We start from the raw sequence: 25,885 nt of genomic DNA, 5'->3' as shown, positions 1-25,885 counted from the left end.
ACCTTAACCATCCTGTGATTCTGTTGTTTTCAAAGATGGATAGGAATTCTGCAAAACAAGCCAATTCGAATTCACAGGACAAAAAAACTTAAACACAAAAATAGCCTCCTCCATCCCTCCTTCCCTCTCCCTCCCCAACAAAAAAAACCCCACAGAGTAAGGCAGAACAAATATAAAGAACCTTGGTTTACCTGATTGGGTTGCCTCGAAGCTCCTTACAGGCCATAGTGTTAAGAGTTGCGCATACAGGATTTCCCAGCTTTTGTTACAAATCAGGAAGCCCTAGAAGAACCTGCTCTAGCTGCAGACTACGTTCTACCTGTGCTATCTCCTTGAGTCCCCACAGCCTGAGGCTATAACAGATTTTGCTGTGCTATAGTCATACTCAGCACCAGCATATCAGAGGTGAGAACACCCTTACCAAGACAGGATCCTTGGAAGTTATGTCCAGGCATGCACACACAATTTTTAGAAGGCTAGTAGCACTTCCAAGTGTCAGTAAACATACCTGGGGAGCTATACAAGCAAAAGCATATCTCTGAAACAAATGCAATTTTTCAGCTGTAAGACTATCAAGTCCTCATTTCATGGTATTGTGGCACTAGTACACTCCAAAGAAAACGGCTGACAGCCTGAAGAAAACATCTGGCTCAGGACGCTATTGGGCAAATAAATCTTTGGAAGATGCTCAGGATTAATTATAAAAACCCTCCCAGTCGCACCAAATTACACCTAATCCTGCTCACATACTGGCTTAGCTCATAATGAAGGAGTTCTCTATCATGTGGACTTAACGCTGGGAATATGACATTCCTTCCTCAATCCCTCACCCCACCTCAAGAGGAGGAATGCATAGTGAAAGCTTTGGTATAGAGCAACTGCTATAATGTGATAAATTCCCTCATAACTCATGTCTTTCAGCATTCATGCCTGTCACAGAAATTAGCATTTTATCTGTGAGGCTGACAATAAATAACAAGTCTCATTAGTTCATTTGATCATGTTACTTTTAACGAATGCTGAATAACATTTCATCCATGTGTTATATGATACTGACAAGAAATCTCTTTGTCTTGCATATCACAGCCTCCCCATCTACTGTCTGCAAAACCTTGACTAGTCAGTCACAAGGTATTGCTTCTCTATCTACCAGCTGAAGTACAGAAGACAGTTCAAACATCAAGTACTTTTTACCACTAACTAATGACTGTAGTTCTTCACAATACTAGAAGGTAGTAGAAAAAGTAGAAGCCCTTCTCCAGTATAGTTCAAATTGTAAAAAATCCCATTTCTTGTTTACATACTAGACTTGAAAAAGTCCTTCAGTTTTTCACCCACACGTCAAACGTCTGTGATAAACAAGGAAGAATTCTATGTGCAGCATCTTCTCTTGCAACTTCATAAAGATTAAGGTAGAAGGTTCTGGTCAATTCTAATTTCAAGCGTTTAATTCTCTTAAGTGGTTTTTATTTTCCCAAACCAGACACTGTTGACTTACATATGGAAAATACTTACTTTTTGCCTCTGATAAACCTATAGTGTATAACTGGCATTAATTAGATAAATCATGGTGAAGGGCAAAGATTATAAATTATTGGTAGTAAACAGTACACAGACAGTACTCCTGCATGACGTAGCAGTGAAAAATTCCTTATATTACTTCACGGTTTACCCACTTTGCAGGTTTAGAGCACTTTCTGAACAGAGACTCTATAGACATGTATACCTATTTCACCAAACAAAACGTACATTAATTTTTAAATAAGTCAGAAAGTATGACAATAAATCAGATACCCACCTTATCAACCAATGTCCAAAGTCTGGCCGATGAGCCCACTGGATGCCTGTCTGATTCAATGATCGAAGTAGCCGACAGCAAATAAGAATGATCCATGGACTCACTAAGCTTATCCACTTATCTGATCCTTTCATGGCTTCAGCTGAAGAAGTGGACTTGCCCAATTTTGAATTACCTGCTGCTGGAATGTCTATATTCCTGCACGCAGACACTTCCTTGATACTATCAAAATTTTGTTTCACAGTGGTGCTATGTTGAGGGTCACACTCTTTTTCCTGACACAGCAGCAAACAAAGTGTATTTATAAGAAAATACCAGGTTTGATGTTCCTCTTCTATAAAACTGCTTGCCCCCAAACTCAAAACATGGCCAATTGTTCCAGCCAGAATCAGCACATCTACTTCTGACCAGCTGGAACTGGACACAACGGGATTCTGCAAACAGAATAAAAAAAAGCAGTGGTAAAAGTATAAAAAAATTTCATTTGTGAAATTTCGTAGTGTCCATACAGCAGTTTCCTCTAAGAAAACAAAATAATCAGTGAGACAAGTTATTTCTAACTTGACAAATGCCAAAAACTTAGTGTAGGCTGTTTAGCTAGTATTGCAACATAATCATACTTTTTAAAATTACATTCTGTTTAAGGGAAAAAACTTCTCTATAAATAATCATCATCACAACTGCACAGATTCAGATTCCCTACCACCCTGCAGGTATGAAATAAGCTCTCTCCCTGTTGCGCATTCATAGCAGTAAAAATAGAAATACTGCAGAAATCAAACTTGAGACACAGATAACAGGTAATTTTCTAGTAGTTTAAATCTGTGCTGCCCTCAACTCAGTGCAGTGATAGCCTTCCTTACTCAAATTAACAAAAGTTACCTGTAGACAGTCTGATGGCACCCCTTACCTTGCTTAGTTTGAAATGCGCCTTTCATCATAAAATCTACTTTAAACCTTACGCATCTATTATTTACTTCACATGCCGTGTCTATCTAAACCCATAATATTCTTTGTCTAATGCCTCCATTAGTTTGATTTCCTGTTCACAGCAGCTACTTGGAATTGGCTCATCATCACTGCCCTCAATGACACAGCTAAAAAGAAAGTGTAAAGGCATGTGGAAGGTGAGAGCATCTAGTTCACTGATGTTATCAGGTAAAGGACCTTTTCAGCTCACAGGGAATATGAAATAAGTGGGAAGGCCATAAAAAGACCACACAGAGACACAAACCTGACAAGTAGGCACTAAGGGAGATAATAAAGATGACCAAAACTCTTCAGCCGTTAATTGTCAGGCCATTAAGAAATCACAGGCATCGCTCTGAAGAGCATCAGCCTGGTCTTTGTAACAGATAAGGTGGAAGTGACACAAAATGAGTATTATGGATATTTGATGGTGCCTGCAGATCTATACAAACTCATTAAGCAATGCTTCAGGAAAGCGTCAAAGGTGAGGGAGAGAGGGTGGTGAGGAACGGGCTGGAGGCAGTGGGTGAAGTGAGAGGAGGAAGCATAAAGGGGCCAGAGTCAGGTATAAGCAGGTACCCGTCAGTGTACTTCTCTGACTAAACCCTGTGCCTGACCACTGTGGTCTATCTTGTCTTATTAAATACTCTCGTAACTATCTTTCTGTGCAACTCTGCTCTCTGTCCCACCGGTGGGTGCTGCAAGGTCTCACTGCAAGTAACTGGAGACAAGCCCACATTCCAGCAACTTGAGACCCAAGCGAGTAAAAGCAAATGTCAGCAACTAGAGCAAGATCACAGGTCACTGGACCCACGTGCCTGTAGTGCCAGTGACTGCAGCATGTGAGGGTCCACATGTCAGAGACCAGCGTGGGGACCACAGGCCATCAGGACGGTGTGACCAAGGTGCCAGCAGCTGGAGGGATCACAGTACAAGAGAGGCCAGTGTGTCAGCAACAGAAAAAGTGACTATGGATCACCAAGCTTGCAGGTCTGCATCAGCAACTGGAGAGCCCGGAGTGCACACCTATGTGTGAGAGGTTACGGGGCCACTGGCTGGAGGGACATTTGTCTGTTTAACTTCTCCTCAAAGTCTATGTCAGAGGTGAGGACAGACGCCCAGCCTGGGCACGCACAGCTGGGCTCCAGCAGCAAGACAGGACAAATGCCCCAGCCCTGGATGGCACAAACATACCTTAATAGGGTTAATCACTTGTGAAGCATTTTGGGAAAGACACTGTCAAAAATCATCCTTTACCTTTTTATTTTCACATTAATTTTTCTCTATTAGAGAATATCACAGAGTATCTTAAACTGGTAATTTAAACACCTGATAAACAACAACTTAAAAGTCTAATCAAAATTACTGCATGTCATTTTTGCTTCAGAACAAAGATCTCTGAACCTAGTTTCATGTTAATTTCTTTAACTGCACACTTCAATCACACCATCCTCCTACATTTGACCTTATGAACTTCTAAAAACTACCTTGAATATTCATACAGATGAAGGTGACAGAAAACATACTCACATTCAAAGATGCAGTGTACTACGATTCCTGAACCGTTTAAATAATTTGTTAGAAAAATATAGAAACTCACTAATTTTGCAGCAGGTAACGAGAAAGCGATATAAGTAATAAAAATATCCCTGAGCATATTAGATATAAGTCTCACTTATGCTTAAGATTTACTGACATCAGCATATATATTTTTGTTAAATAGGAAAGGACAACAAGCACACTTGATACAAGAAGGTAGTTAACACTATCTGGAATTTTGCTTTGAGGAAAACAACTTTTGCAAAATCAAGACTTTATGAGATGTATGTGAAAGAATGCAGGAGGTATAGATAAAGTTATCCCCTATTCACATCACCTACACTTCTTGTGTTGTTAAATAAATATACTACACCAAAGTAACTTCACTTTAAAAAAAAAAAACAAACAAAAGCAACCTACAAACAAAAAAAAACCCAAAGCCCCCATGAGGTTACATACAACAATAATGGGGGGAAAAAATAATAAAAATTTAGCACAAGAACGGTCATAATCTGAAAAACTGCCCAGGCCAAATCAAAATTTACTAGCATTTGAAATCTCTTAGGTTCTCTAAAGGTACTCCTTTTTGTTTAGTACTCTGCTATGAAAATCAAATACCATAAGCTGGTATTTGGAACAAAAGGACAAGGTGGAGATGTAGTCTGTGCAGACCAAAGACCATGAAATCACAAAGCTGAGACAAGAACAGTACATGACTAAATTACAGAAAGTTTAAACTCCAATAATTCCATCATCCTGACTTTAAAGATCTTGGCTAACTACATAATGAGTGAGCACGTAAGCACCATCTGCTTGCAGAGACAAAGGTATCTGAGATCCTCAACAAACGAGAATGAACCAGGATTCAATATAATTCATTTGTCTTCTTTATAAGCCATAACATAAAATCTATATAAGGATTGCTCTCTTGTATCTGGTTGCTGTCAGTACTGATATGAAAACTGAAGAAACGATGTATTATCAATTGGAAACATGCAAAAGCCTCATGAAAATGATGGCATCAGTGTGAAATATCCCAGCGTCAGAAATCCGTATTTCTTGCCTGCTTGTCTGACTCTCACAACTCCAGTGAAAAAGAGAAAAAATTTACTCCTATATTCACATCAAAGGATTAAAGTCCAATGGCTTTTATTGATAAACCATGTTTCAGACCAGAGTTAGTCACTATACAAGAATGAAAAATTATCCTGTAAATTATAATCTCCTGAGCCTTGATGTTATAAGAAATACTGAAAATAGCTTCATCAAATCTTTCTAAATGTATTGGTAATCCCTCATATATGAACTGTGCCTTATTAGAAATGCTATCATTACAGTTTTTTATACAGCCTGACCTTAGATTACTTAGATTGTACTCAGTTTTCAGATCTGGTTTACAGGCACAGAAACGTAGGCTGTGAATGATATCCTCAGCTCCATCTTTCTAGCTACTATACATCTCCATCCCTCAGGAACTCAGCAGAAACTCCAGATACTAAAAGACTTGTATGACTTGCACTGATGTCGTGGCAAACAAACTTAATACAGAATCTTTGGTTTAGAAATTTATAAAAGCCAGGCTTTCCAATTAAACAAGGTAGCTTTAGTTACTAATACTGATACATCAAATGCTAAGTAATACAGAAACTGAACTCCTTGCCCTATCTTTGAACATATCTTGCTAGCTTGCAGAAGTGCCAGTACATAAACAAGTACATATGCATCTCTGCCCATGAAACTTTAATTTTCTTCATTCTGAAATAAAACCTTCTGTAGTCTATCTTCTGGGTCCAATTCCAGATATGTGGCTTTTGTATGGTTGAGAATAAAGCTCTTTTTCACAAAAATTAACCATCCATAGTTAATGCCTAAGGAATTTTACAACCACCTTTCAGACAAGAAACATTTTATTTTTCACACTCCCCATCACCCAAAATTCAAATATTTATTCTGTTCCCTTCCGGTATTTGAGGTCACTGCACCCAGTCTTGATTCCCAATGATAATAACTTTCCTATGACAGAATACTACGGATCACACTTACTCCTACATTTTCAAAGAGGTTTGGGATCATTTTTGAAAGCTACTCAGTGAAGGTACCACCCAATCACCTTCCCCACACCTCTCCCATCCCAAGTAAAAAAATGCAAAAAAAATTTAGGTACGATTGCATAAAAATGTTTTATCACTGACTTCAGTAAAGAATAGTAGGAGGAAAACCAAAAATACTTCAAAATGTACACAGTATTTTAAGATAAACAGAAAGAGGGACATTTTGTTTACATAATTAAAAAACACTACAATTCTGCATAATGAAAATTATCAAAAGCTGTATTTGACAACCTTTAACTTTTGTGTTATATTTTCAAAAAGCTACTGGGTTTGATTTCTATCAGAAATAGGAAAAAAAAAAATACAACTAGTAGTAGTAAACACCATACTTAAGTCAACTACCAAGCAGTTAGAGTGAACTAGAACTAGAAGTTAAAATTTGTGACAATTTTCTGGAATTCGTAAAGGGCTGCAGAACTAAAGTCTCCAGTGTCATTAAAAGAAGGGCTGGTGCTGCTAGAAACATAGCAATCAGAACCTATAAATAACAGTCAGGAAGTAGATGCTAATACTGCCTGCACTGCTCTTGAGAAAATTCATGGATTTAGTAATCAGTTTCTATATTCAGCCACAGTGGAAAAAAAGCATTACAAATGAGAAGCGTTTCAGAGAAATCTTTAGATGTTGAACAGAAACAATTTGAAGGAAAAAAGCCCTGAAGCCATTAACAGGAGAGCTTATCTTAATTACTTTTAAAATACCTACATTTTATCGTATAGCATGAGCTTAGAAAAGGTTTTTAGCCTTCTTAACTAGTGAGACACTGATTCAGGATTCTACTCTTGCCATCAGAAGAGCAGGGCTTCAGAGCTCTTTCAATAGTGGAACCCATATGCAGTTTTGCACTGTGGAGATACAGAGGTCACAGACACTCAGATTCAGAGATATTTTAGCATAAGAAATACTCCTAACTCACACAGAATGCCCTTCAAGATCACACAGCGTATACAGATAACCAGTTTCTCCACTAAAGTCTAGGTATTCTATTGGAAAAGGGGATAGAAGGAGGGACATGAATGTTTGTGCCCCAGTTACCCGTGAAAAACCTCTCACACCCACACTGCAAGCAACACCAGATTATCCACGATGCTTTTCACAGGCTCAAGGCTGTATCTTTGTATAAGCAGCCACATGCAAAATAACCACCGTATCTTTCTGCAACAGCCCTGAGATTGGTAAAAATGTGAGTCATATCCAGGTCACTGTTTTATACATGTCTGAAAGGAAAATTTACTAACTAAACGTCCAAAATATTTCAAGCTTGCTTTGGAACTTGAACAGGGACAGCAAAGCCTACCTGACTGGTTAGATAAGATATACATCCAGCAATACAGTCACCTATGGAATAGACTGAAGATGGGATGATGAAAATGCATTTCTATAGGTCTGGATACAAAGTCATGTCTGCCTCAACCAGAATTACTGTTGCCTAAACTTCATAACACATACTTCAGCTTTCCACATTTTCAGTTATGTCTCAGGTAGCAACATAATCACAGACTTGGGATGGAGAATGCAGTATTTTTTATTTCTATCTGGCCCAGTCTCGGAAAAACAAACACACACACAAACCTTCTGGAAAACATTGTTCCTCATTCATGTATTATCAACTTGAAGCAGATGATCTTATCTGCTGCTGCTATGTCCTGAAGTACCAACTAGATAAAACTCCAGAAAACATGTATGCACCAATTTCAGATATTCCTCCACCTTTCTAGTTCAAACAGGAGATGCTTGAATTGATAACTGTTCCATTTACAGCCAAATGGAGATATTTTCAAAGGTGACTTGAAAATAAGCATCTTCATGTCCAACAGATACTAGATGGAGTTCAAGATACTTAGGGCAGCAAGGAGTGTGCACAGCAAGTTCACCACCCTAGACTGCAAGAGAGCAGACTTTGGCCTCTTCAGGTATCTGCTTGGTAGAGTACTGTGGGATAAAGCCCTGGAGGGACGAGGGGCCCAAGAAAGCTGGCTAATATTCAAGGATCACCTCCTCGAAGCTCAGGAGTGATGCATTCCAACAAAGAGAAAGTTGGGCAAAAACACCAGGAGGCCTGCATGGATGAACAAGGAGCTCCTGGACAAATTCAAACACAAAAAGGAAGCCTACAAAGGGTGGAAGCAAGGACAGGTAGCCCTGGAGGAATACAGAGAAATTGTTCGAGCATCCAGGGATCAGGTTAGGAACAATAAATCCCTGACACAATTACATCTGGCCAGGGATATCAAGGGCAACACGAAAAGCTTCTACAGGTAGGTCAGTGACAAAAGGAAGACTAGGGAAAATGTGGGCCCTCTCCAAAAGGAAATGGGAGACCTGGTCACCCAGGACATGGACAAGGCTGAGGGTACTCAACAACTTTTTTGCCTCAGTCTTCACCAGCAAGGGCTCTAGCCACACTGCCAATGTTGCAGAAGGCAAAGGCAGGAACTGGGAGAATGAGGAACAGCCTGCTGTAGAAGATCAGGTTCAAGGCCATCTAAAGAACCTGAAGGTGCACAAATCCATGGGACCTGACGAGATACATCTGCAAGTCATGAGGGAACTGGTGGATGAAGTTTCTAAGCCACTATCCATCACATCCGAGAAGTTGTGGCAGGCCTGCTGACTGGAACAGGAGAAACTTAACACCCTTTTTTAAAAATAGAAAAAAAGGAAGACTCAGGGAACTACAGGCCAGTCACTCACCTCCGTGCCCAACAAGATCATGGAGCAGATCCTCCTGGGAACTATACTAAGGCATATGGAAAACAGGGAGGTGATCAGTGACATCCAACATGGCACCTCTCCTATGAGGAAAGGCTGAGAGAGGTGGGGTTGTTCAGCCTGGAGAAGAGAAGGTTCTGGGGAGACCTTATAGCAGCTTTCCAGTACCTAAAAGGGACCCACAGGAAAGATGGGGAGGGACTCTTTACCAGGGAGTGTAGTGATAGATGAGGGGTAACAGTTTTAAACTGACAGAGTACAGTTACTGAGAGGTAACAGAGTTAAACTGAGATTTAGATTAGATATTAGGAAGAGGGTGATAAGGCAATGGAACAAGCTGCCCAGCAAAGTTGTGGATGCACCATCCCTGGAATTGTTCAAGGCCAGGCTGGAAGGGGCTTTGAGCAACCTGGCCCAGCAGGAGGCATCCCTGCCCATTGCAGGGGGTTTAGAACTAGATGATCTTTAAGGTCCCTTCCAACCTAAACCATTCTATGATCCTACGATCCCTGTCCTAAAATGAGAGAAGTGTAATTGCCAGTGACAATGTATTTCACCTTTGTATAAAAGGGGTTTTTTTCCACTTACTGAATTCCAGACTGTCTCATAGTTGGTACCAAAGAGGAAAAGGAGACAAGCTGCTGCTGAAATATCCTTCTTCAAGCAATAGGGGATTGGATCTAAAGCCCCGACATCAACCAGGGGGGAAATTCCAGGTGCAGTGGTTTCTCATATGAAGAATGCGAGGTGCTAGAGGCAAAGATATGAAACTGCATACGGTATCTGGATATAATTTGTCTGGTTTTGCTCAGTTCGTCCTCAAAGGCAGATATACAGACAAAGTCAGGGTGGGGAAGGAAGACAACTGAAACAGAAGGGATAGATAGATAGAACTTCTCACATACTCCTGTCCATGCTCCCTAGGCATAGCTGACTAGGTGGAGGAATCATCAGAAATGGCCAACAGATTATGGGTATGGAATTGGCACTTCCTCCTCTAAAGTTCCTCAGAAAGATTCAATCCAGAAGTGGAATAGTACAGATTATATGGGTGCTTCCTTCTCATGCATTCCTTGAGAAATTACTTGCCTCCGTCAGAGAGCTAGCAATTAAACCCTTTCATAAGAAAAGCCTTTCCACCCAACTCAAGTTCTGAATACCAGGAGACATTTTGCAATTGCTGCTGTGATCACTGACAGAGCAGCTGTATTAGCAATGTATAAACCACCTGCAGGAAGTTGTTCACACCTGCAGCTGTCTCTCACCAACAAGGATGAAAACATTTCAAGAACAAGTGGGAGTGAACCCTAAGACTCAGGCCAAACTAAAAAGGCAGAGCTTGTACCTGTCAACCAGTACTAAATTTAGAATAGGCTGTTACCAAGTAATAGCCAAGGAATGCAGCATCTTCCTAGACATAATTATTTGATCTAGGAGGAAAACATTTTTCCTAGGTCATATAAAGCTACTTTAAAGTTACTCATAGAGTAGTAGGTGTCACAAAGAATTAACTTATCTCTAGCCACATAAGAAAGATTTCTGGCCACAGACAGGTTGAATTGCTTTGAGACTATCAACCTGGAAGAGAAAGCTATAATCTGTTGTCATTGCTCTCAACTGTATTGAAGTGGGATGTCTGTAAATTTTACACAGGTCTAGACAAAACTAAAACAAAACTAAAAAACCCATTTTTAGGGTTTTAGCGTTTGCTGAAGTTAGAAAAACTGACAACAATTAAGATGAAAAATGAGCTTGTCTACCATATGTTTGTCCTCCAATGTTTATCACTGCATAGCAAGTAAACATTACGTTTTTACAGGATATGCTGGATCATTAATTATTATTTCAAGACCATATTCTTTCACTTTTTCTAAGAAAAATTTTTACCTCATTTACAATAAAGTACAGAAACCTAATAAAGGCCTTAGTAGAATAACTCAGAAATGGCAGAAGTGAACTGAGTCCATTTAAAGACCAACCCCTAAGTATCAACAGTGTTAACAACTGTACAGTTAGACATGTCATTCAGCAGATTTCTCCATTCACATTGATTAGTTTTGCTTTCTTTATTTGTCTTTAAAAAAAAAACCCACAAGCATCACTAGTTTTGGCAGCAAAACATTACTATTACTCTGACACAAAACTTCTCAGTACCAAAAGCAAGTTGTGATTTATGCTTACAAAGACTGTTCTGTTAGCAGCTATACCCAAGATGAAACTTCGGTTTGTTACTCTGTTTTAGTCTATCTAAACAATCAAAATACCTAAATGGTCTGTAGCAGATAAATATAAAGATAACAATGAAACACCATGTTTTATCCACAGCTCCCTTTTTAACCACTTTCAATACACTGAAATTAATTCCACAGAAGAAAACTGAAAAGGGGGAGGGGAGGGAAACTGTCTTCAGGAGAGTAGGGCGTTACTTTTAGTCCAAGGCTTCTCTCAGAAAAGTAGCATTTCCAAGAAGGAATAACATGAATTCAGAAATTACAGAAACAAAAATTATAAACTCGTGTAGTTTGAATAATAAAAATCAGCAGTCTTAGAAGAATTTAAATTTATAATTAAGCTCAGGAATTAAAACATACAACTGCAGAGTGAAATATTAATCTCCACTCAGGAGTAGTGAATTTTCTCAATTATATGAAATATAATGTTATTAAATGTTATTAAGTTATAGTTATTAAATGTTTCTCTATGTCAGAAGATTTCTTTTTAACTTGATGGAGTATGTCATCACATCATGAAAGCAATACACTTGCCACACATTCTCTCACACTAAAAACACAGGTACTAAAACGCCAAACATGACTCAAAGAAACCCAGACTGACAAAAGACTGTACTGCACAGAGCTTGCATCATTGAACAGAGTACCATGAGCATTAAAGTTACTGAATTTCAGAGACCTTTGAAAGATACGATTAACAAGCATCAGAAAAAATAGCAAGAAGCTGATTTTACGGTGTGACTGACAGTTCTTGGCATACTAAGCTTCACAGTGAAAGAAGACTAAGACATTGCAAGTTCCATTTCCTTGGAATTACCTGAATTCCATTCAATACAACAATAAAACTCATCAAGTACTTTACAAAAAGTAACCACTTGCACAACTGAGACCATTTCTGAGCATTCCAAAGATTGTAAGAAAACTCAATTTCTTAAACTTAAAAAACTTATAAAGTAGAAGAGACAGATTAATTTTGCTCCCTCTGTTACAGTTTCAAAACTATTTTTCAAAAAAGCATTAAGAATACCAATATAAGAAACGGTACTAGCAAAGTATTTTCCTATTAGTCTTAGAGCATTAATGCCTGTGGTATTTGGGAAAGGACAGATCATCACCAGTGCATGTTGTTGCAAAATATCATCATATATCTCACTTTAACAGCAATTGTGAAACACCACTGTGTAACAGCGTAAAATTTGTACACAGCGTCACTGTTTCTGATTTCATAAAATCAACTGCTAAACAACTTACACTAAGTAGAACATATCTTAAAGTAATGTGAAAATAAGCACTTCTATGGTCTTCATTATAGGAATCAGTTTCATTGCACAGTGAACACTCCACATTTCAATTACAATTTTAAATTATTTAAATTACATTACAAATAACAATATCTTTAAGTGTACCCAGAGAAAACTTGTATAAAACTTTATCCGAAAGTATGCCATAAAGAGCAAAACATTTTGAACCGTAATTAACACATGCTCTTACCTTCAGTAGAAGTCTGGAATTCTCAAACATCTTTGCAATGGCAGATAAAATAATGCACATGAGTACAGAAATCAGCATCATCACTCCAATTGCTGTTAACCAGGACATACTGCAAAAAAAGCATAAACTTTGTACCGATGTGCATACAATGACGTGAACTGCACACAGCATCAGACACATCAAGTAAAACAGCAGAGAGAATAGTGGAGGGGAGAGCAGCACTTCAAATTCTGCCCGGCTGCTCAGGGCTTTTGGAACACTAAGCAGAAGCAGCAGCAGAACCTAGGAAAAAAAAAAAAAAAAAAAGGGGAATTAATACTTAAAGAATTGGAGTTAGCTAAAACATATAGTGAGAATTCACACAAACATACATACTGTTGTCACCCATGTCACTCCACTAGTATACATAGTTCATCAAAAAAACCTGTGAAGCGCTATGCTGGATTTTTTGTCCACAGTAAGATATTACCACATAAATGGGAGAATGAAAGATTGTGTTTTTGCTTATTAAGGGCTTGGACACAAAATTCACCAGAGTTTAATAAATTACCATGCGCCACCTCAGTTATGATAAATGATCACATACATGATCTTCATTCCCTGCAAAAGTTAAGAGCTTTAACTCCCAATATCAAAATAGTTCCTAAGCAAACAAATTTGAAATGTTGCCACCTGTAAATGGCTCAAGTTACATGCACATTCTGACACAGGTAGAAAATTGCCCACACAATGTATTGCCTGTTCTGAGCAGCTACGCTCACTGTTAGATAAAGACAAACAGGTAGGAACTTACTTGCCAGACTTTTTTGTTTGGGTTTTGTTTTTTTTTTAATGCAGTAAGGCTACTCAAAAAGTAGAAGGCTAACTAATACAGGAGTAATTTAAGTCGTAGCACATCTGCACATTTACTGTAACTTGTTACACCAAAACATAAGTAGCTTATATCAAAAGTTCTCTTACAAATTTTAAAGGCCAAGTTACACTTTAAAATGAGTACTAACCAAGCAGAAAGTCAGCCAACTCTCAGAGTTCATACTCGGTAATTCTAAAGACCAATAAGAGTATACACTAAGTAGTCAAAACCCAGAAACTTTTATGTTTGCATACTTAGCTTTTTCACAGAGAGAAATTTTGTATTTTCGTACCTCCATAATGATCACAGTCCCCACCATCATTGAATACATGTCATATTGCGTGACTTGTTTGCTTAGTGAAGAACTCAGAGTCCTCAGGGCCTCCAAATATTGCTTCAGGACCTTTTTGCCAAGATTTAGGAGTATTTCTGAATTATTCCCCTCTAAATACAATTTGATCCAATTACCATGAGACTTTTCTGCCATCTTAAAATATTCATATCCAGGATCTAAGGAGAAGAAAAAAACAAACAAACAAAAGAGGTCAGAGGATCCATGAACAAAGGAGGATTAATCAGAGAGGTGATTGTATTTTTATATTTCCTTGTATAGTGTAAAAATAAAATATGCTGTTGGGTTGAAACTTTTTTTTACACCTAGAAAGTTACATTATCTTCCTGCAGCAAGACCATAATGACCCAGTTACTCAGAATAAAAGCAATTCATAAAATGTCAAGACCTCTAAAAGTGACAAACGTATCAAAACATCTGTTTACTCTTACAAATGGTTTCCAGGACAAACTTATTCAAATGCTTTAAATCCTGAAAAAAAAAAGCTATGTTTCCCACTGAAACCACTCATTATCCAGGCCATATTGTACAAGCCAAGTGGGAAATGATCAAATAGCTGATCTCTGGAGGAAACGTCAAAGGATACACACACCATATTAGGGACCTCAATTTTGCTGCAAAGCTAATGAGACTCAGTTGGTAACACAAAGAATGAGAGACTTTGAAGAAGTAATAGAAAAGTTAACAGCTGAAGTGCACAGTTTGGCTTCAGGCATTTGGACTATGAACCTGGTGCAAAGCAATCTGCAGCAGTGAAACTTAGTAATTCTGCTATAATGTAAGGATGGCCCACAGTTTAACTTCATTAAAAAAAGAGAAAACACAATGCTGCCACCAGCCTATGGAAGCAAGACTCTTGCAGAAGAAGGTGATTACATGATGGCATATCTACATCTAAAAAAATTCTGACCTGAAGAAAAATAAACAAAATCCAAACCAAAATCAAACAAATAATAAATTAAGAAAAATTCAGAAAACCAAGCCAACCTCCAGGACACATATCGGTTCTCTAAGTAATAGTTTCTTGTTGAAAAATAGTTTTGATTAAGTCTTCTGATAAATATACGTGTAAACAGGTAAAGACTGCGGGTGAACACTAACAACATATATGAAGACTGTGGTCTGCTTTCAGAACTGGGGATGAGGACAAGACTAGCACTACACTATGTCCCGAAGGAAGTAATTTTAAATCAACCATTGAATTCTGTGGGTTCAAGTTTTAATGGGAGTATGCTTTTCAATATAGGTACAGAAACATTACAGTTTCTTTTCTTCCTCTCTTATACTGTAGAAACATGTCCGAATTACTCTATTCTCTCTAAATTTATTTTAAAAGCTTGAGTGAGAAAAACAGGAGACACAGGAAAGAAGCAAACAGCCAAATCCTACATTTTAGAATTCCTTTGCAAGCACAGTAGCAGCAGCTTTTCTCCTAGATCTATTTCCCTTCACTGGTTATTCCACAGAATCCTTATTTTACACCAGCTGTTCTGGTTTATACACACCAAAGGGTAGGTGTACAAACAGAATGATTCAAGTTGATTCAAAGGACACATGAAACTACTCTACTATTCTATTCTCTACCAAATCAACTACCATTGATTTTCATCATCAACTTTCCCATTACTAAACATTTACACAAAAAGCTGCAGCACAAAAAGCTGAGTCTTGATAGCCTTTTTACTTCCCAAAAAGATACATTCAACAGTGACAATAACCAGATTCTACAGGCAAAAATAGAAGAGCATAATTTTGTTCACAAATGGAAAAAAATGTAAACATTCACTACAAGCACAAAGATTAAAAAAAAAATTAAAACAATGTATGCCAAAATTATTATAGTGGAGCCTACGTGCACCTGAAGAGGATTCTATTCACTTTATGTAAGTTTAATTTCAAGAGCATTTATCTAAAATAGAACAATTAGGTCAGTTTCTGTGTTTTATTGTAAATGTGGAAAATCATGCTGTTCCTGAAAGCACTTGAGACGTGTTATCCCTCTCCATTTTATAGGTGCATCACTTCGTACTTCAACATGCCATATGATATTTAAAATATTGGTCGAGTATAGTATGCAATCACAACATAAATTCAGTCAACACCACAAGGAAAGCAAGAGAGTAACTTTCAGAGACTTGTATTTCACCAGACATTATGTTATGTGTGAACATTCACACGTATCTGGTTTTTTTGCAAGAAAAATGTTTAGTTTCACTTCACATCAATAACCCTTGCTATTTCCCTGTGATTTCACTTGAAAGCTAATGACAACATAAGGGCAAAAAGGCAAATTTGGAAATTTTTATATAATGAGCCTATCATTATCTTCCCATCCTGCAATCCTTGCCTTCTTAGCTAACACTAGGGCAAAACATTTGCTGTACAGTTTCAGACAAGGGTTAAAGCAATGACTGAAGTAAGTTTGGTGTCACAAAGACTTGTTACAGCTCATTTTTACTCCTGGTAGATCAACAGTATATCAGACTTGGAATAAACCCACCATGTTCTTTGTCAAGCCTTTTCAGCAAAAGTACATTATTAAATTCAGAAACATTTTTAATTTTATTTCAAGTGAATAGAGATAAATGAAGTACTTCTATTCACAATTCTTATTCAGTTATGGAAGAACTGTATTTACCATTTTGAAGTCTCTTATCACTACAAGACACTTTGTGATCTACTACAGGCTGAATTCAAAGTGAGAATTTTAGAAAGCAATGTTTAACTCAGAATGTCCAGCCTGGTCTCCCAAGACTTCTAACAGAATCCAAAACATGTTGATGCTGCTATGCAGGAGGCTTGCAGGTATCTGCTAGAAAGTACAATTCAGCCAGGAGCAAACACTATAGCGAGCTGTATCGAGATAGCTGCCAGTGCGCATGCAGACTTTCATTTCCCTACTGTAGTTCTTTGAACAGTGAATTCCCTAGAAAGTGTCTCTTCCCGTATATTTTAAGTAAGCGTTAAACATTCATACTTTTGAGGAAATCCAGAAAGGATCATCTAAAATAAGCTTTAATCAAACCAAGATTTGACATGATGCTATTTCATTAAACAGAACATTGAAATGAGTTAAATTATATTTTGAAATCTAAATAAATTCTCTCCATATTGTCTGGTCTCTTTTCATGCTTTTTGCCTAGTCTACCTCTTCAATCCTTTTAGCATTTCATTCTCATCTACCTCTTTCCATGCTACTGCCCATCAAACCTATTCTGTCCATGATAGGAAAGATGACTTTTTTAGTCAAACCCACATTTACATCTTTGACATATATTAAGTAAATGATTTAAAGATCCTGCAGAAAGGAATAAAGGACCATGGTTACCAAATTCCCTCTGAGAACTCCAGTGATAACTGTTCAATGAAACATTTGTATGCAGTAGGTATAAAACAGGAAGGGCCTTAGACTCTGGGTTGTTGGAGAAACATTTTGGTAACTGCTGGGTAACATCTGCAAGTCACTCCTGCATGGGATAATCACAAGACAAGTTAAACTTGAGGCAAAATCCACAGCAAGCCTGCCCAGTTGCAGGTTTCCCAAAGCACTGGCAATGGTTTACTTGCATAGTATTACATTAGCAATTTCTGCTTCAGCCTGCTTCCAATGTTATCACAAGCAAATGGCTATGCTTCCCAAGCAACTGCTTGATAAAAATTTCACTTAGTTCCAGTCACAGTCAGCAATCATTAAAAAAAAAAACACCAAAAAACACCAAAACCACCACACCTATAAATATAAGAAAGGAATAGATAATGTAAAAGTGACTTCTCCAGTTTCAATATATCTCCCAGCAACCATCAAATTATTTCAATCAACATCTAATACAAGTCCAGGATTAGTCCAAACTGAAGTGCAGACACTCATTTTAGTAACAACATCCAACCTGCTCTCAAGAGTGACTCTTCATTCCAATATGAAGTGCCTTTCAAAGAAACAATCCTAGTTCATCATTCAGATGCATGTTCAGAAGTTCAGACCATGAGGGAAGCATTACTAGATACCTGCAGCTGCCTACCTTACACAGAGGTATGAACTCACTCAGAAACCCAAAGTGTGTTTCTAGATACTTCCCTTTTCAGCTTCTTCATTTTTTCCCAGCTGTTTTTATTCTCCTTTTCCAGATTCTTTTTTTTTTAGCTGCATGTGCCCAACTCTATCAAAAGAAAACCTAACACCTCACATTAGCATTTATTAGTACATTTCAAAGTCATTTTCAAAATAATCAAACCCTTAGCCAAGTTTCTCATTTAAAATTTAATTTACCTGAAGATAGGTTTAACAGTGAAGATTCCTTTGTACCTCAAGAAATCAAAACCCAAGTCCCATGAAATGCTGTACCATCTTTTGATTTCAAAATGCATGTTTGTGAGAACAAACATTGGAGGGGGGGTGGGAAGGGAAGTTACTGAGCTGCCTCCATTCTGCTCTTTATTAACAGATACACTTAAAACACACTTGAAGACAAAGATATTTTTCTGTACTGTTCCAGTTTGTTCGTAACATTGGAGTGGCTGAATGCAGGGTACTCCATGGCTTCATCATGAAACAGCATGTAAAGATCATTCTGCCTTCCCATCTGACTATGATTCATCTCAGTTGACATCTTGACTTCATCTTTTTGCGTTAAAAAGGAACGTTGCACCAAAAATTAATGTATACACTATGCTATAGCTTACAATGGGTGAATCTTTTCTTACCAGGACTCTGTCATCATATTCAAGGTACTAATAATTGGTGTCCTATTCTGCAAATTACAATACTCTCTGCAGGAATTCCATGTTTTCCCCTTCAGAAGAACCTACTCTTTCGAGCTAAAGAGTTGAAAATAGTAATAGCTTTTTTAAAAGCAGCAAGGCTTAGACTATCCCTGCAAGTATCTTTCACTTTAAACTGAAGCTCCAGTGACAGGCACTTCTCTTAGCGTTCCACTGAAATGTTATGATCCACCAGTTGTTACTACCTGAGAATCTGCAGTGGAAAGCTTGGACCTGCAGCAGCAAATAAGAGTGAGATGCCTAATCGCGTTATCTTCTGAGATTTCTTTCCCTCAAAAAACCTGGCAACACACTTCATAGAATTCAGAAATCGTATAGCCCAAGAGTTGTCAGCACAACTCTGATGAGCATTCACATGGTCCACAAATAAAAAACAAAGGCTCAGAGCAGGGTGAGCTAGAGCAGAGTGCTCAGAACTGTGTCCAGTCAGGTCTTAAATGTCTCCAGGTATGGAGAGGACTCCACAACCTCTACGGGGAACTCATTCCAGTGTTTGACAACCCTTACATAAAAAAAGTTTTCTTTTAGTTTAACAAAATTTCCTGTATAACAATTTATGCCTGATGCTTCCTGTCTATTCACTGGGCACCACCAAGTAGACCCCAGTTCAATCTTCTTTATTCCCTCCCATCATTCATTACCTACATTGATAAGAGCCCTGCTGGGTCTTTTCCTACCCAAGCTGAACAGTCCTAGCACCCCAGCTTCTCCTTGTAGGATAGATGTTCCAATCCCTTCATTACCTTCATGGACATTTGCTGCACTCACTACATTAAACCCATGCCTTTCTTGTACTGGGGAGACCAGAATTGGACCCAGGACCCCAGATATGATCTCCCACAGCTGAGGAAATAGGAGGGATTGACCTGCTGATGACTGACCTAATGCAGTCTTGGATGCTGTTGGCCTTTCCTCCGCAAGGGTCTACTGCTGGGTGATATTCAACTTGGTGTCCCCAAGGAGACCTTGCTCTTCTCCACCAAGCTACTTTCAAACCAGTCAGTACCTGGCCTGCACTGGTGCATGGGATTATTTCCTCCCAGGTGTAGGATTTGACATTTCCCTTTGCTGAATCTTAAGAGGTTCCTGCGAGTCCATTTCTCTAGTCTGTTGAGGTGCCTCTGAGTGGAAGCATACCCACCAACTGTATCAACCACTCCTCCCTGTTCTGTATTGTGTGCAGACTCGCTGAGGGGGAACTATGTCGCATCACCCAGGTCATTAAGGAAGATGATAAACAGTATCGCCCTGTGTCAAGTTGATCACCAGCAACTGGCCTAGTCCACTCCAGGTGGACTTTGTACTGCTCATCACAACCATGTGAGCCCAGCAGCTGAGTCACTTTTTGGTCCACCTCACTGTCCAGTTACCTGAACTGCTGCAGGATGGTTGAAGCACCATATGAGCACCACAGATGGTGAACATGAGCCTTCCTCAAGTTGTCTGAAGACCGACTAATTCTTCCCAATCAGACTGACTGTAGCAGACACCCATAACAATACTGCCCACGTTGTTCTGCCCACTAATCCTGACCCACAAGGTCTCAACTGTTTCACCATCTAGCCCCACGCAGAGCTCCATGCACTGCCACTGCTCTCTCACATAAAGGGCAGCTCTCCCTTCTCACCTTCCCAACTTACAATCATAGAACCATAGAATGGTTCGGGCTGGAAGGGAAGGTACCTTTAAAGATCATTTAGTTCACCCCTGACACCATGGGCAGGGACATCTTTCACTAAATCACCACTTGTTACTACCTTCCACTTGGACATTCAGCCATTGATTATAAATTTTTGGACATAGCCATCCAGCCAATATCTTATTTATTTAAGTGTCCATTCATCAAACCCATATCTCTCTAATACAGCAGCAAGAACATTGTGGGAGGCTGTATCAAAGGCCTTACAGAAGTCTAGGTAGATGACATCTACAGCTTTTCTCTTGTCCACCGATGGAGTTACTACATTGTAGAAGGCCACTCCATTGTAGATTAGTCAGGCACAATTGCCCTTGGTGAAGCAATGTTGGCCATCTCTAATCACCTCCCTGTATTCCATGTGTTTTGACATGTCTTCCAGGAGGATCTGCTCCACGACCTTACTGGGCATGGAGGTGAGGCTGACTGGTCAGTAGCTCCTAGGGTCCTCCTTTTTACCCTTTTTAAAATAGGCATCCTTGAAGCTGAATCTGATTACTGAATATATGACTTCTTTGCAAGATAATCCCTTTCCTATAGGAATCACGACAGACATGCATACATCTGTATGTGCCTGTAGTGGGTTAAGTGGGATGGTATTTATCTTCACTTAGAAGCCACCCAAAATAAAGGGCCATTTGTGCATGCTTTTAAACTACATGCAGCATTAGTCACTGTTAGTGACATTTCCTTTAGTATTTCTAGGGCCTGAAGTACCCACATCAATCAAACAACACTGAACAAACAGCACATCTCTTTTCCCTGCCAATCTCAATCATCTTGACCAAAGCGTTAAGATACAGCCTTGCACATCTAGGATACTCTCAAGAAAAACAAGACCCTCTAAGATGTTTACAGCAACAGGGGGAATTTACCTTAAGACTCTGCTAAAAGCTACTTGGACCTAGTCCCATGTTACTGAGACTCTCCATTATGGAAATAAGAGAAGTTCATCATGGATGCTTTGCCCCACAGTCCCTTTCCCTTAGGGTAGCTTCTCCAATAGCAGTTTGCAGTCACAAGGAAGTAGCATCAAAATGTCTCACATTTCCATCCTCAGCAATTTTGATTTCATTTCTCAGATGAAAGCTACAAGTTGAAATTGAGCTGTTCCCAGACAAAAATAAGATGAAAGTGATGATGTAAACCAGAAGCTGATAGAATCTTCAGGTTGTTTCACTGGTACTTGCAGAAATACTGTCAGATGGAGCTTTGTGTTGGAATTTTCAGTAACACAGCTGTATTCCAAACTTCATGAACAGGGCAAGTTTCCTCACTTGACACAAATCGGTTAAGCAAGGAAATCTGTGCAGAAAAATATATCAGAATAGATGGAGCACGGGTCCTACTATTGACATATTGCTACCATCAATGGCTTTTGTTTTGTTAAGACTCCCAGACAGGGTTTAATTACAATTAGAAGCCGTGATGTTGAAAGACAATTAATTCTTGACCTACAATGATCATCTTGCAAAACTTTATATTGTTATCCACTTCAATTATTCATAGCTACACCACAGCTCTGCATTCTTATCCAGTTATTTTAATGATTCAACAGATAACAAATCAAGTGACAGGGACTTCAGGCTCACAGTCACTTTAAGCCAACAAAATCTTCTAATGTCCATGGTAAAATATTCGCCTTCATCCTCTGACTCAAATTTTTTCACAAAATTATTCTATCAACTTGCTTACTTGTATTTCAGTTTGCTTCCTAGTAAAATACTACATTTTGCTAGGTTTTATTTTTTCCACTTGTTTTTTATTCTTTCCTCCAAATACATACACACATACGTGTATTTTTAATAAGAAACTTTGCAGTACTCTAGGTTCTCATTCCAAGTAAATTCCTACATAAGAATGAAATAAAAAGGTAACTTACCCTAAATTATTTCCCAGCTTTACTTGAAGCATCTTTTTATTTAAACTAGAAAATTCACGCCATTGTGCTATTCCTCCAAATAGCTCAGAATCCATGCCCTACGTAGAATACCTCATAAATAGCAGACATGAAACCACTGATATTTAACTACGCTAGCCGTTTTACTTAAATATTACTCTTTCACCATTTTTTCTGCTCTTTTGCCTACTAGGAGTAGCACTGGTCATTAAAAAAAAACTTCATTTAGAGACAGTGTGCCAGAGTAGATTACAGTAAAGACTGAACTCAGTGTCATTTTTCTGAACACAGCTCTCAACTGCATGGTTAATATGCAGTGCCATGCTATACCCTTGAATTTAAAAGCCCAAACCATGTATAAATAATCTGCTTTTGTATATGCTATTATTTTTTTTTTAGCTGATTTACCTTTTTCATATGCAGCTGTATTCTCTTGCAGCAGGCTGCTAAGCTGGATCCCATTCAAGTGCACAAAACGTAGTTGTTCTCTCATTGTCTTGCCTCCCACAATTGGCAATATAAGGTTCCCAACACTGTTTCTTGAAATTGGTAGACCAAGACCTACTGCCAGTGTGCTAGCTAGATCAGTTTGTTGCACAAGTTCAGGTTTGGTTAGAAGACCTAGAATCAACAAAAAAAGGAAAAAGAAAAAAAAAAAGAGAGGAAAAAAAGAATTTAAATAACAGGCCTATTGTATTTCTCCAGAGACAGCTGGCATCTTGTTAGTTTCAAATTTTTTTCATTGGTGTTAGATCAGCTATTTCAAGTGATATACAGAAAGCTGAGTGATCTTTTCCAGCTTCTATCCTCTCCTGTTGTTAGACCAAAATTTATTCAATTCTCAGCAAATAGCACTCTTCAATGCTAGCAGCTACTGTGAACACCACATGAATGTTACACAAGTACAAGTAAGAAAATATATGGTCCAGGAGATCACCTTAATATCAAGTTGCAGCCTACATTCTAAGAGGGTTTGATAACTTTTACATTAGAGAGACTAGAAAGACTACAGTAGACTAATTTAATGCATGAATGTAGAATGAGAATCTAAAATAATGCTGGCGGCATTCTAGAAGCTCCTCAATATACTGACAACAGCTCGAGATTTAATTAATGTCAGGGGGCTAGGCAAACAGAATTAAGAGCTCAGGTAAAGAATCCTGAGGCCCAAATCCACAGCTCCATGCAGGCAAATCCCATGATTTTTAAAGGGTTCTGTTCAGGATCCTATTACCTTACTGCAGTTATCAGGATTAGCCTTCAGTCCCACAGACATCTACACACATGAATGATTTCACTAATATAAGTAACCTTTTATTTAAGATTGTCTTGCCAATTGTTTCTTTGTGTGCTTTACTAGTTACATAACAGTGTTTTTCTATTATGCTTTTACTGTGCTCTCTTTGTAACTCCAGGCATTGAGTGTTCTGACTTAAGTACAGTACCAAAAGAATTCTATATGCAGTCTTTACTATTCTCAAGGCTCCCTTTAAGAGCATTAGAACTTCTCTCATTTCTTATCTAGCTCTGATTGATCCCATACTTGTACAAAACACCATCTATAATCCCTAAAGCCTCTTTGCATAAGTGCTTGTATGTCAGCAGTTTCCAGTTTTCATCTTTAAAGCCAAGTTCTTAACTGGTTAAAAAAACCCCAAACTACCAAATGCATTTAGCCAATCACAGGTGACATATCTCTGTAGAAGACTACACAAGTAATACTCTGACAGCATACTAAATGCAAAAAGCCCACAGGGTTACTATTTTGAGGTCTACCAAATTAACCACAGTACATTTTGTTTACAGTAGGATCATAGGGAGCAGTCACTAGAATTCTGATTACAGTAGCAGTGAGAAGCAAGGTGCTCGATATTTACATAGGCATCATTAGAAATCAAAAACTCAATCCCAAAAGACAGGTGAAAAGATGTATTTCCCTGCACTGTAAAAATTGCACATTCAGTTTACACCTAACAGAAACTAATCCCAATGAACATGAGATTCCATTTACAGAATCTACACTCATCAGCCTGGTTGTCAACACGTACCTGTGAAATTTATAAAGCAAAAACTTCCCCAAGAGCTCTGGTCAGCTCTTGACTTTGTTTTGTTTTTATATCTGAAAAGACTTCAATGACTCCTCAAGCAATGCTTTCTATTGCAGCAGGATAACAGCTTCATAAATGACAGCCAGATAAATGTACTTCCACTGTGCTGCAGAAACCTCCAGCAAGATAAACAAGGCAAGGTTCTGCAAACAGGCTTTGAAAGCAAGGAAATCAGATGGAAACAAGCAAGAGGCAGAATGAAACGCAGAAGGAAGTATTATTGTTGAAGAAAATATTCACTCCTGGTGTAACTACATTTCACCAATTCACTCAGTCAAGGAGTTTATTTAAGCAAGACTCTTCAAGTTAGACTAGAGATTCTCTACCACATCATTCCCTTCTTGCCTCTTACCTTAAGCTACATTATACAAGTAGAAAATGAGTTTCAGAAACAGATAAATTCACATCAATGATTTAAAGTTAACAGTAAATACACTTATGCTCCATATCCTTTCCTTAACGCTTCACAATAAATAGCCATGTTTTCACTGCTGTCATCTCTCAGCCTTGCCAGATATCTGTAGAACAAACCAAAGTATTTTCAGGAAGAATTCTAGAGCTAATACAAACTAGAGATGGCCACGTGTTCGAAAAAAGGTCAAGCTTCTTTGATTCTTACCATTTCTCTTTTCAAAAGCAGAGCTGATAAACAGCAGTGGTGTGTGCACTTCTCCGTCTGTAGAACCACCATGACTACCTGTTTCAGACATCCCATGATCCCCACAAACAACTAGCAAATTGGGCAGAGAAGCTTCTTCCTGCAAGTCACAGAAATAAATTTAAGTTACTGTATAAACAAGATGTGTATATATAATGATTCACTACCTTTATCATCTTCATACACGAATATTTCTCAAAATAAATTCTCTTTTTTAAATTGGCTCACAACACCTGGGACAGATTACAAGAGATGTCTGCAACTAAGTGTTATGCAGTAATATTCATTTTTAACAGTTATGGCACGCATACATATCTAACATTTATCAGTATGTTAAAAAGCTTTTAAAAAAACCATCCTCATTTACAGAATCACAAGAAACTTACTGAAGAATTAAATAACAATCATCATACTGTGGGAAGAAAATCAGAAGTCCAGGAGCAGTAGCATTAAGAGAGAAGTATTCCCCCCCTCCATTTCTTCAGCTTCATTGAGTTAATAAAAATGGTAAGTTATTAATACTGTAAATATTAACATAATAAAAATTAAATCTAAAAAAATAATCCTATTTCTAGTAGTCTCTAGTCTCTCAAGTGCTTTTGGGGTAGAAATCTGACATGACTGATATCAAATTATGTTTATTGTCACTCGCTGAGACAAACAACTCCGGTACACGCAGCAGAGCCAG

At 38.3% G+C, this 25,885-nt stretch overlaps 1 protein-coding gene across 1 annotated transcript in view; it reads right to left on the bottom strand.

Annotated features, from left to right (window-relative positions):
- PIGG (phosphatidylinositol glycan anchor biosynthesis, class G) overlaps positions 1-25,885 on the bottom strand; it is a 47,513-nt gene that overhangs the window by 11,023 nt on the left and 10,605 nt on the right. Inside the window, exons 4-8 of the mRNA XM_009883309.1 lie at positions 25,159-25,297; positions 22,840-23,052; positions 13,997-14,214; positions 12,852-13,133; positions 1,799-2,232 (exon numbers count right to left, since the gene is read on the bottom strand). Coding sequence (XP_009881611.1) covers positions 1,799-2,232; positions 12,852-13,133; positions 13,997-14,214; positions 22,840-23,052; positions 25,159-25,297 — 1,286 coding nt within the window. The remainder of the gene's footprint in view (positions 1-1,798; positions 2,233-12,851; positions 13,134-13,996; positions 14,215-22,839; positions 23,053-25,158; positions 25,298-25,885) is intronic.

The sequence above is a fragment of the Charadrius vociferus genome, unplaced genomic scaffold (genome assembly GCF_000708025.1).
Source record: "Charadrius vociferus isolate BGI_N301 unplaced genomic scaffold, ASM70802v2 scaffold343, whole genome shotgun sequence".
Lineage (NCBI taxonomy): Eukaryota > Metazoa > Chordata > Aves > Charadriiformes > Charadriidae > Charadrius > Charadrius vociferus.
Note: the sequence above shows the minus strand (reverse complement) of the source record. Positions and strands in the feature narration are given on the sequence as shown.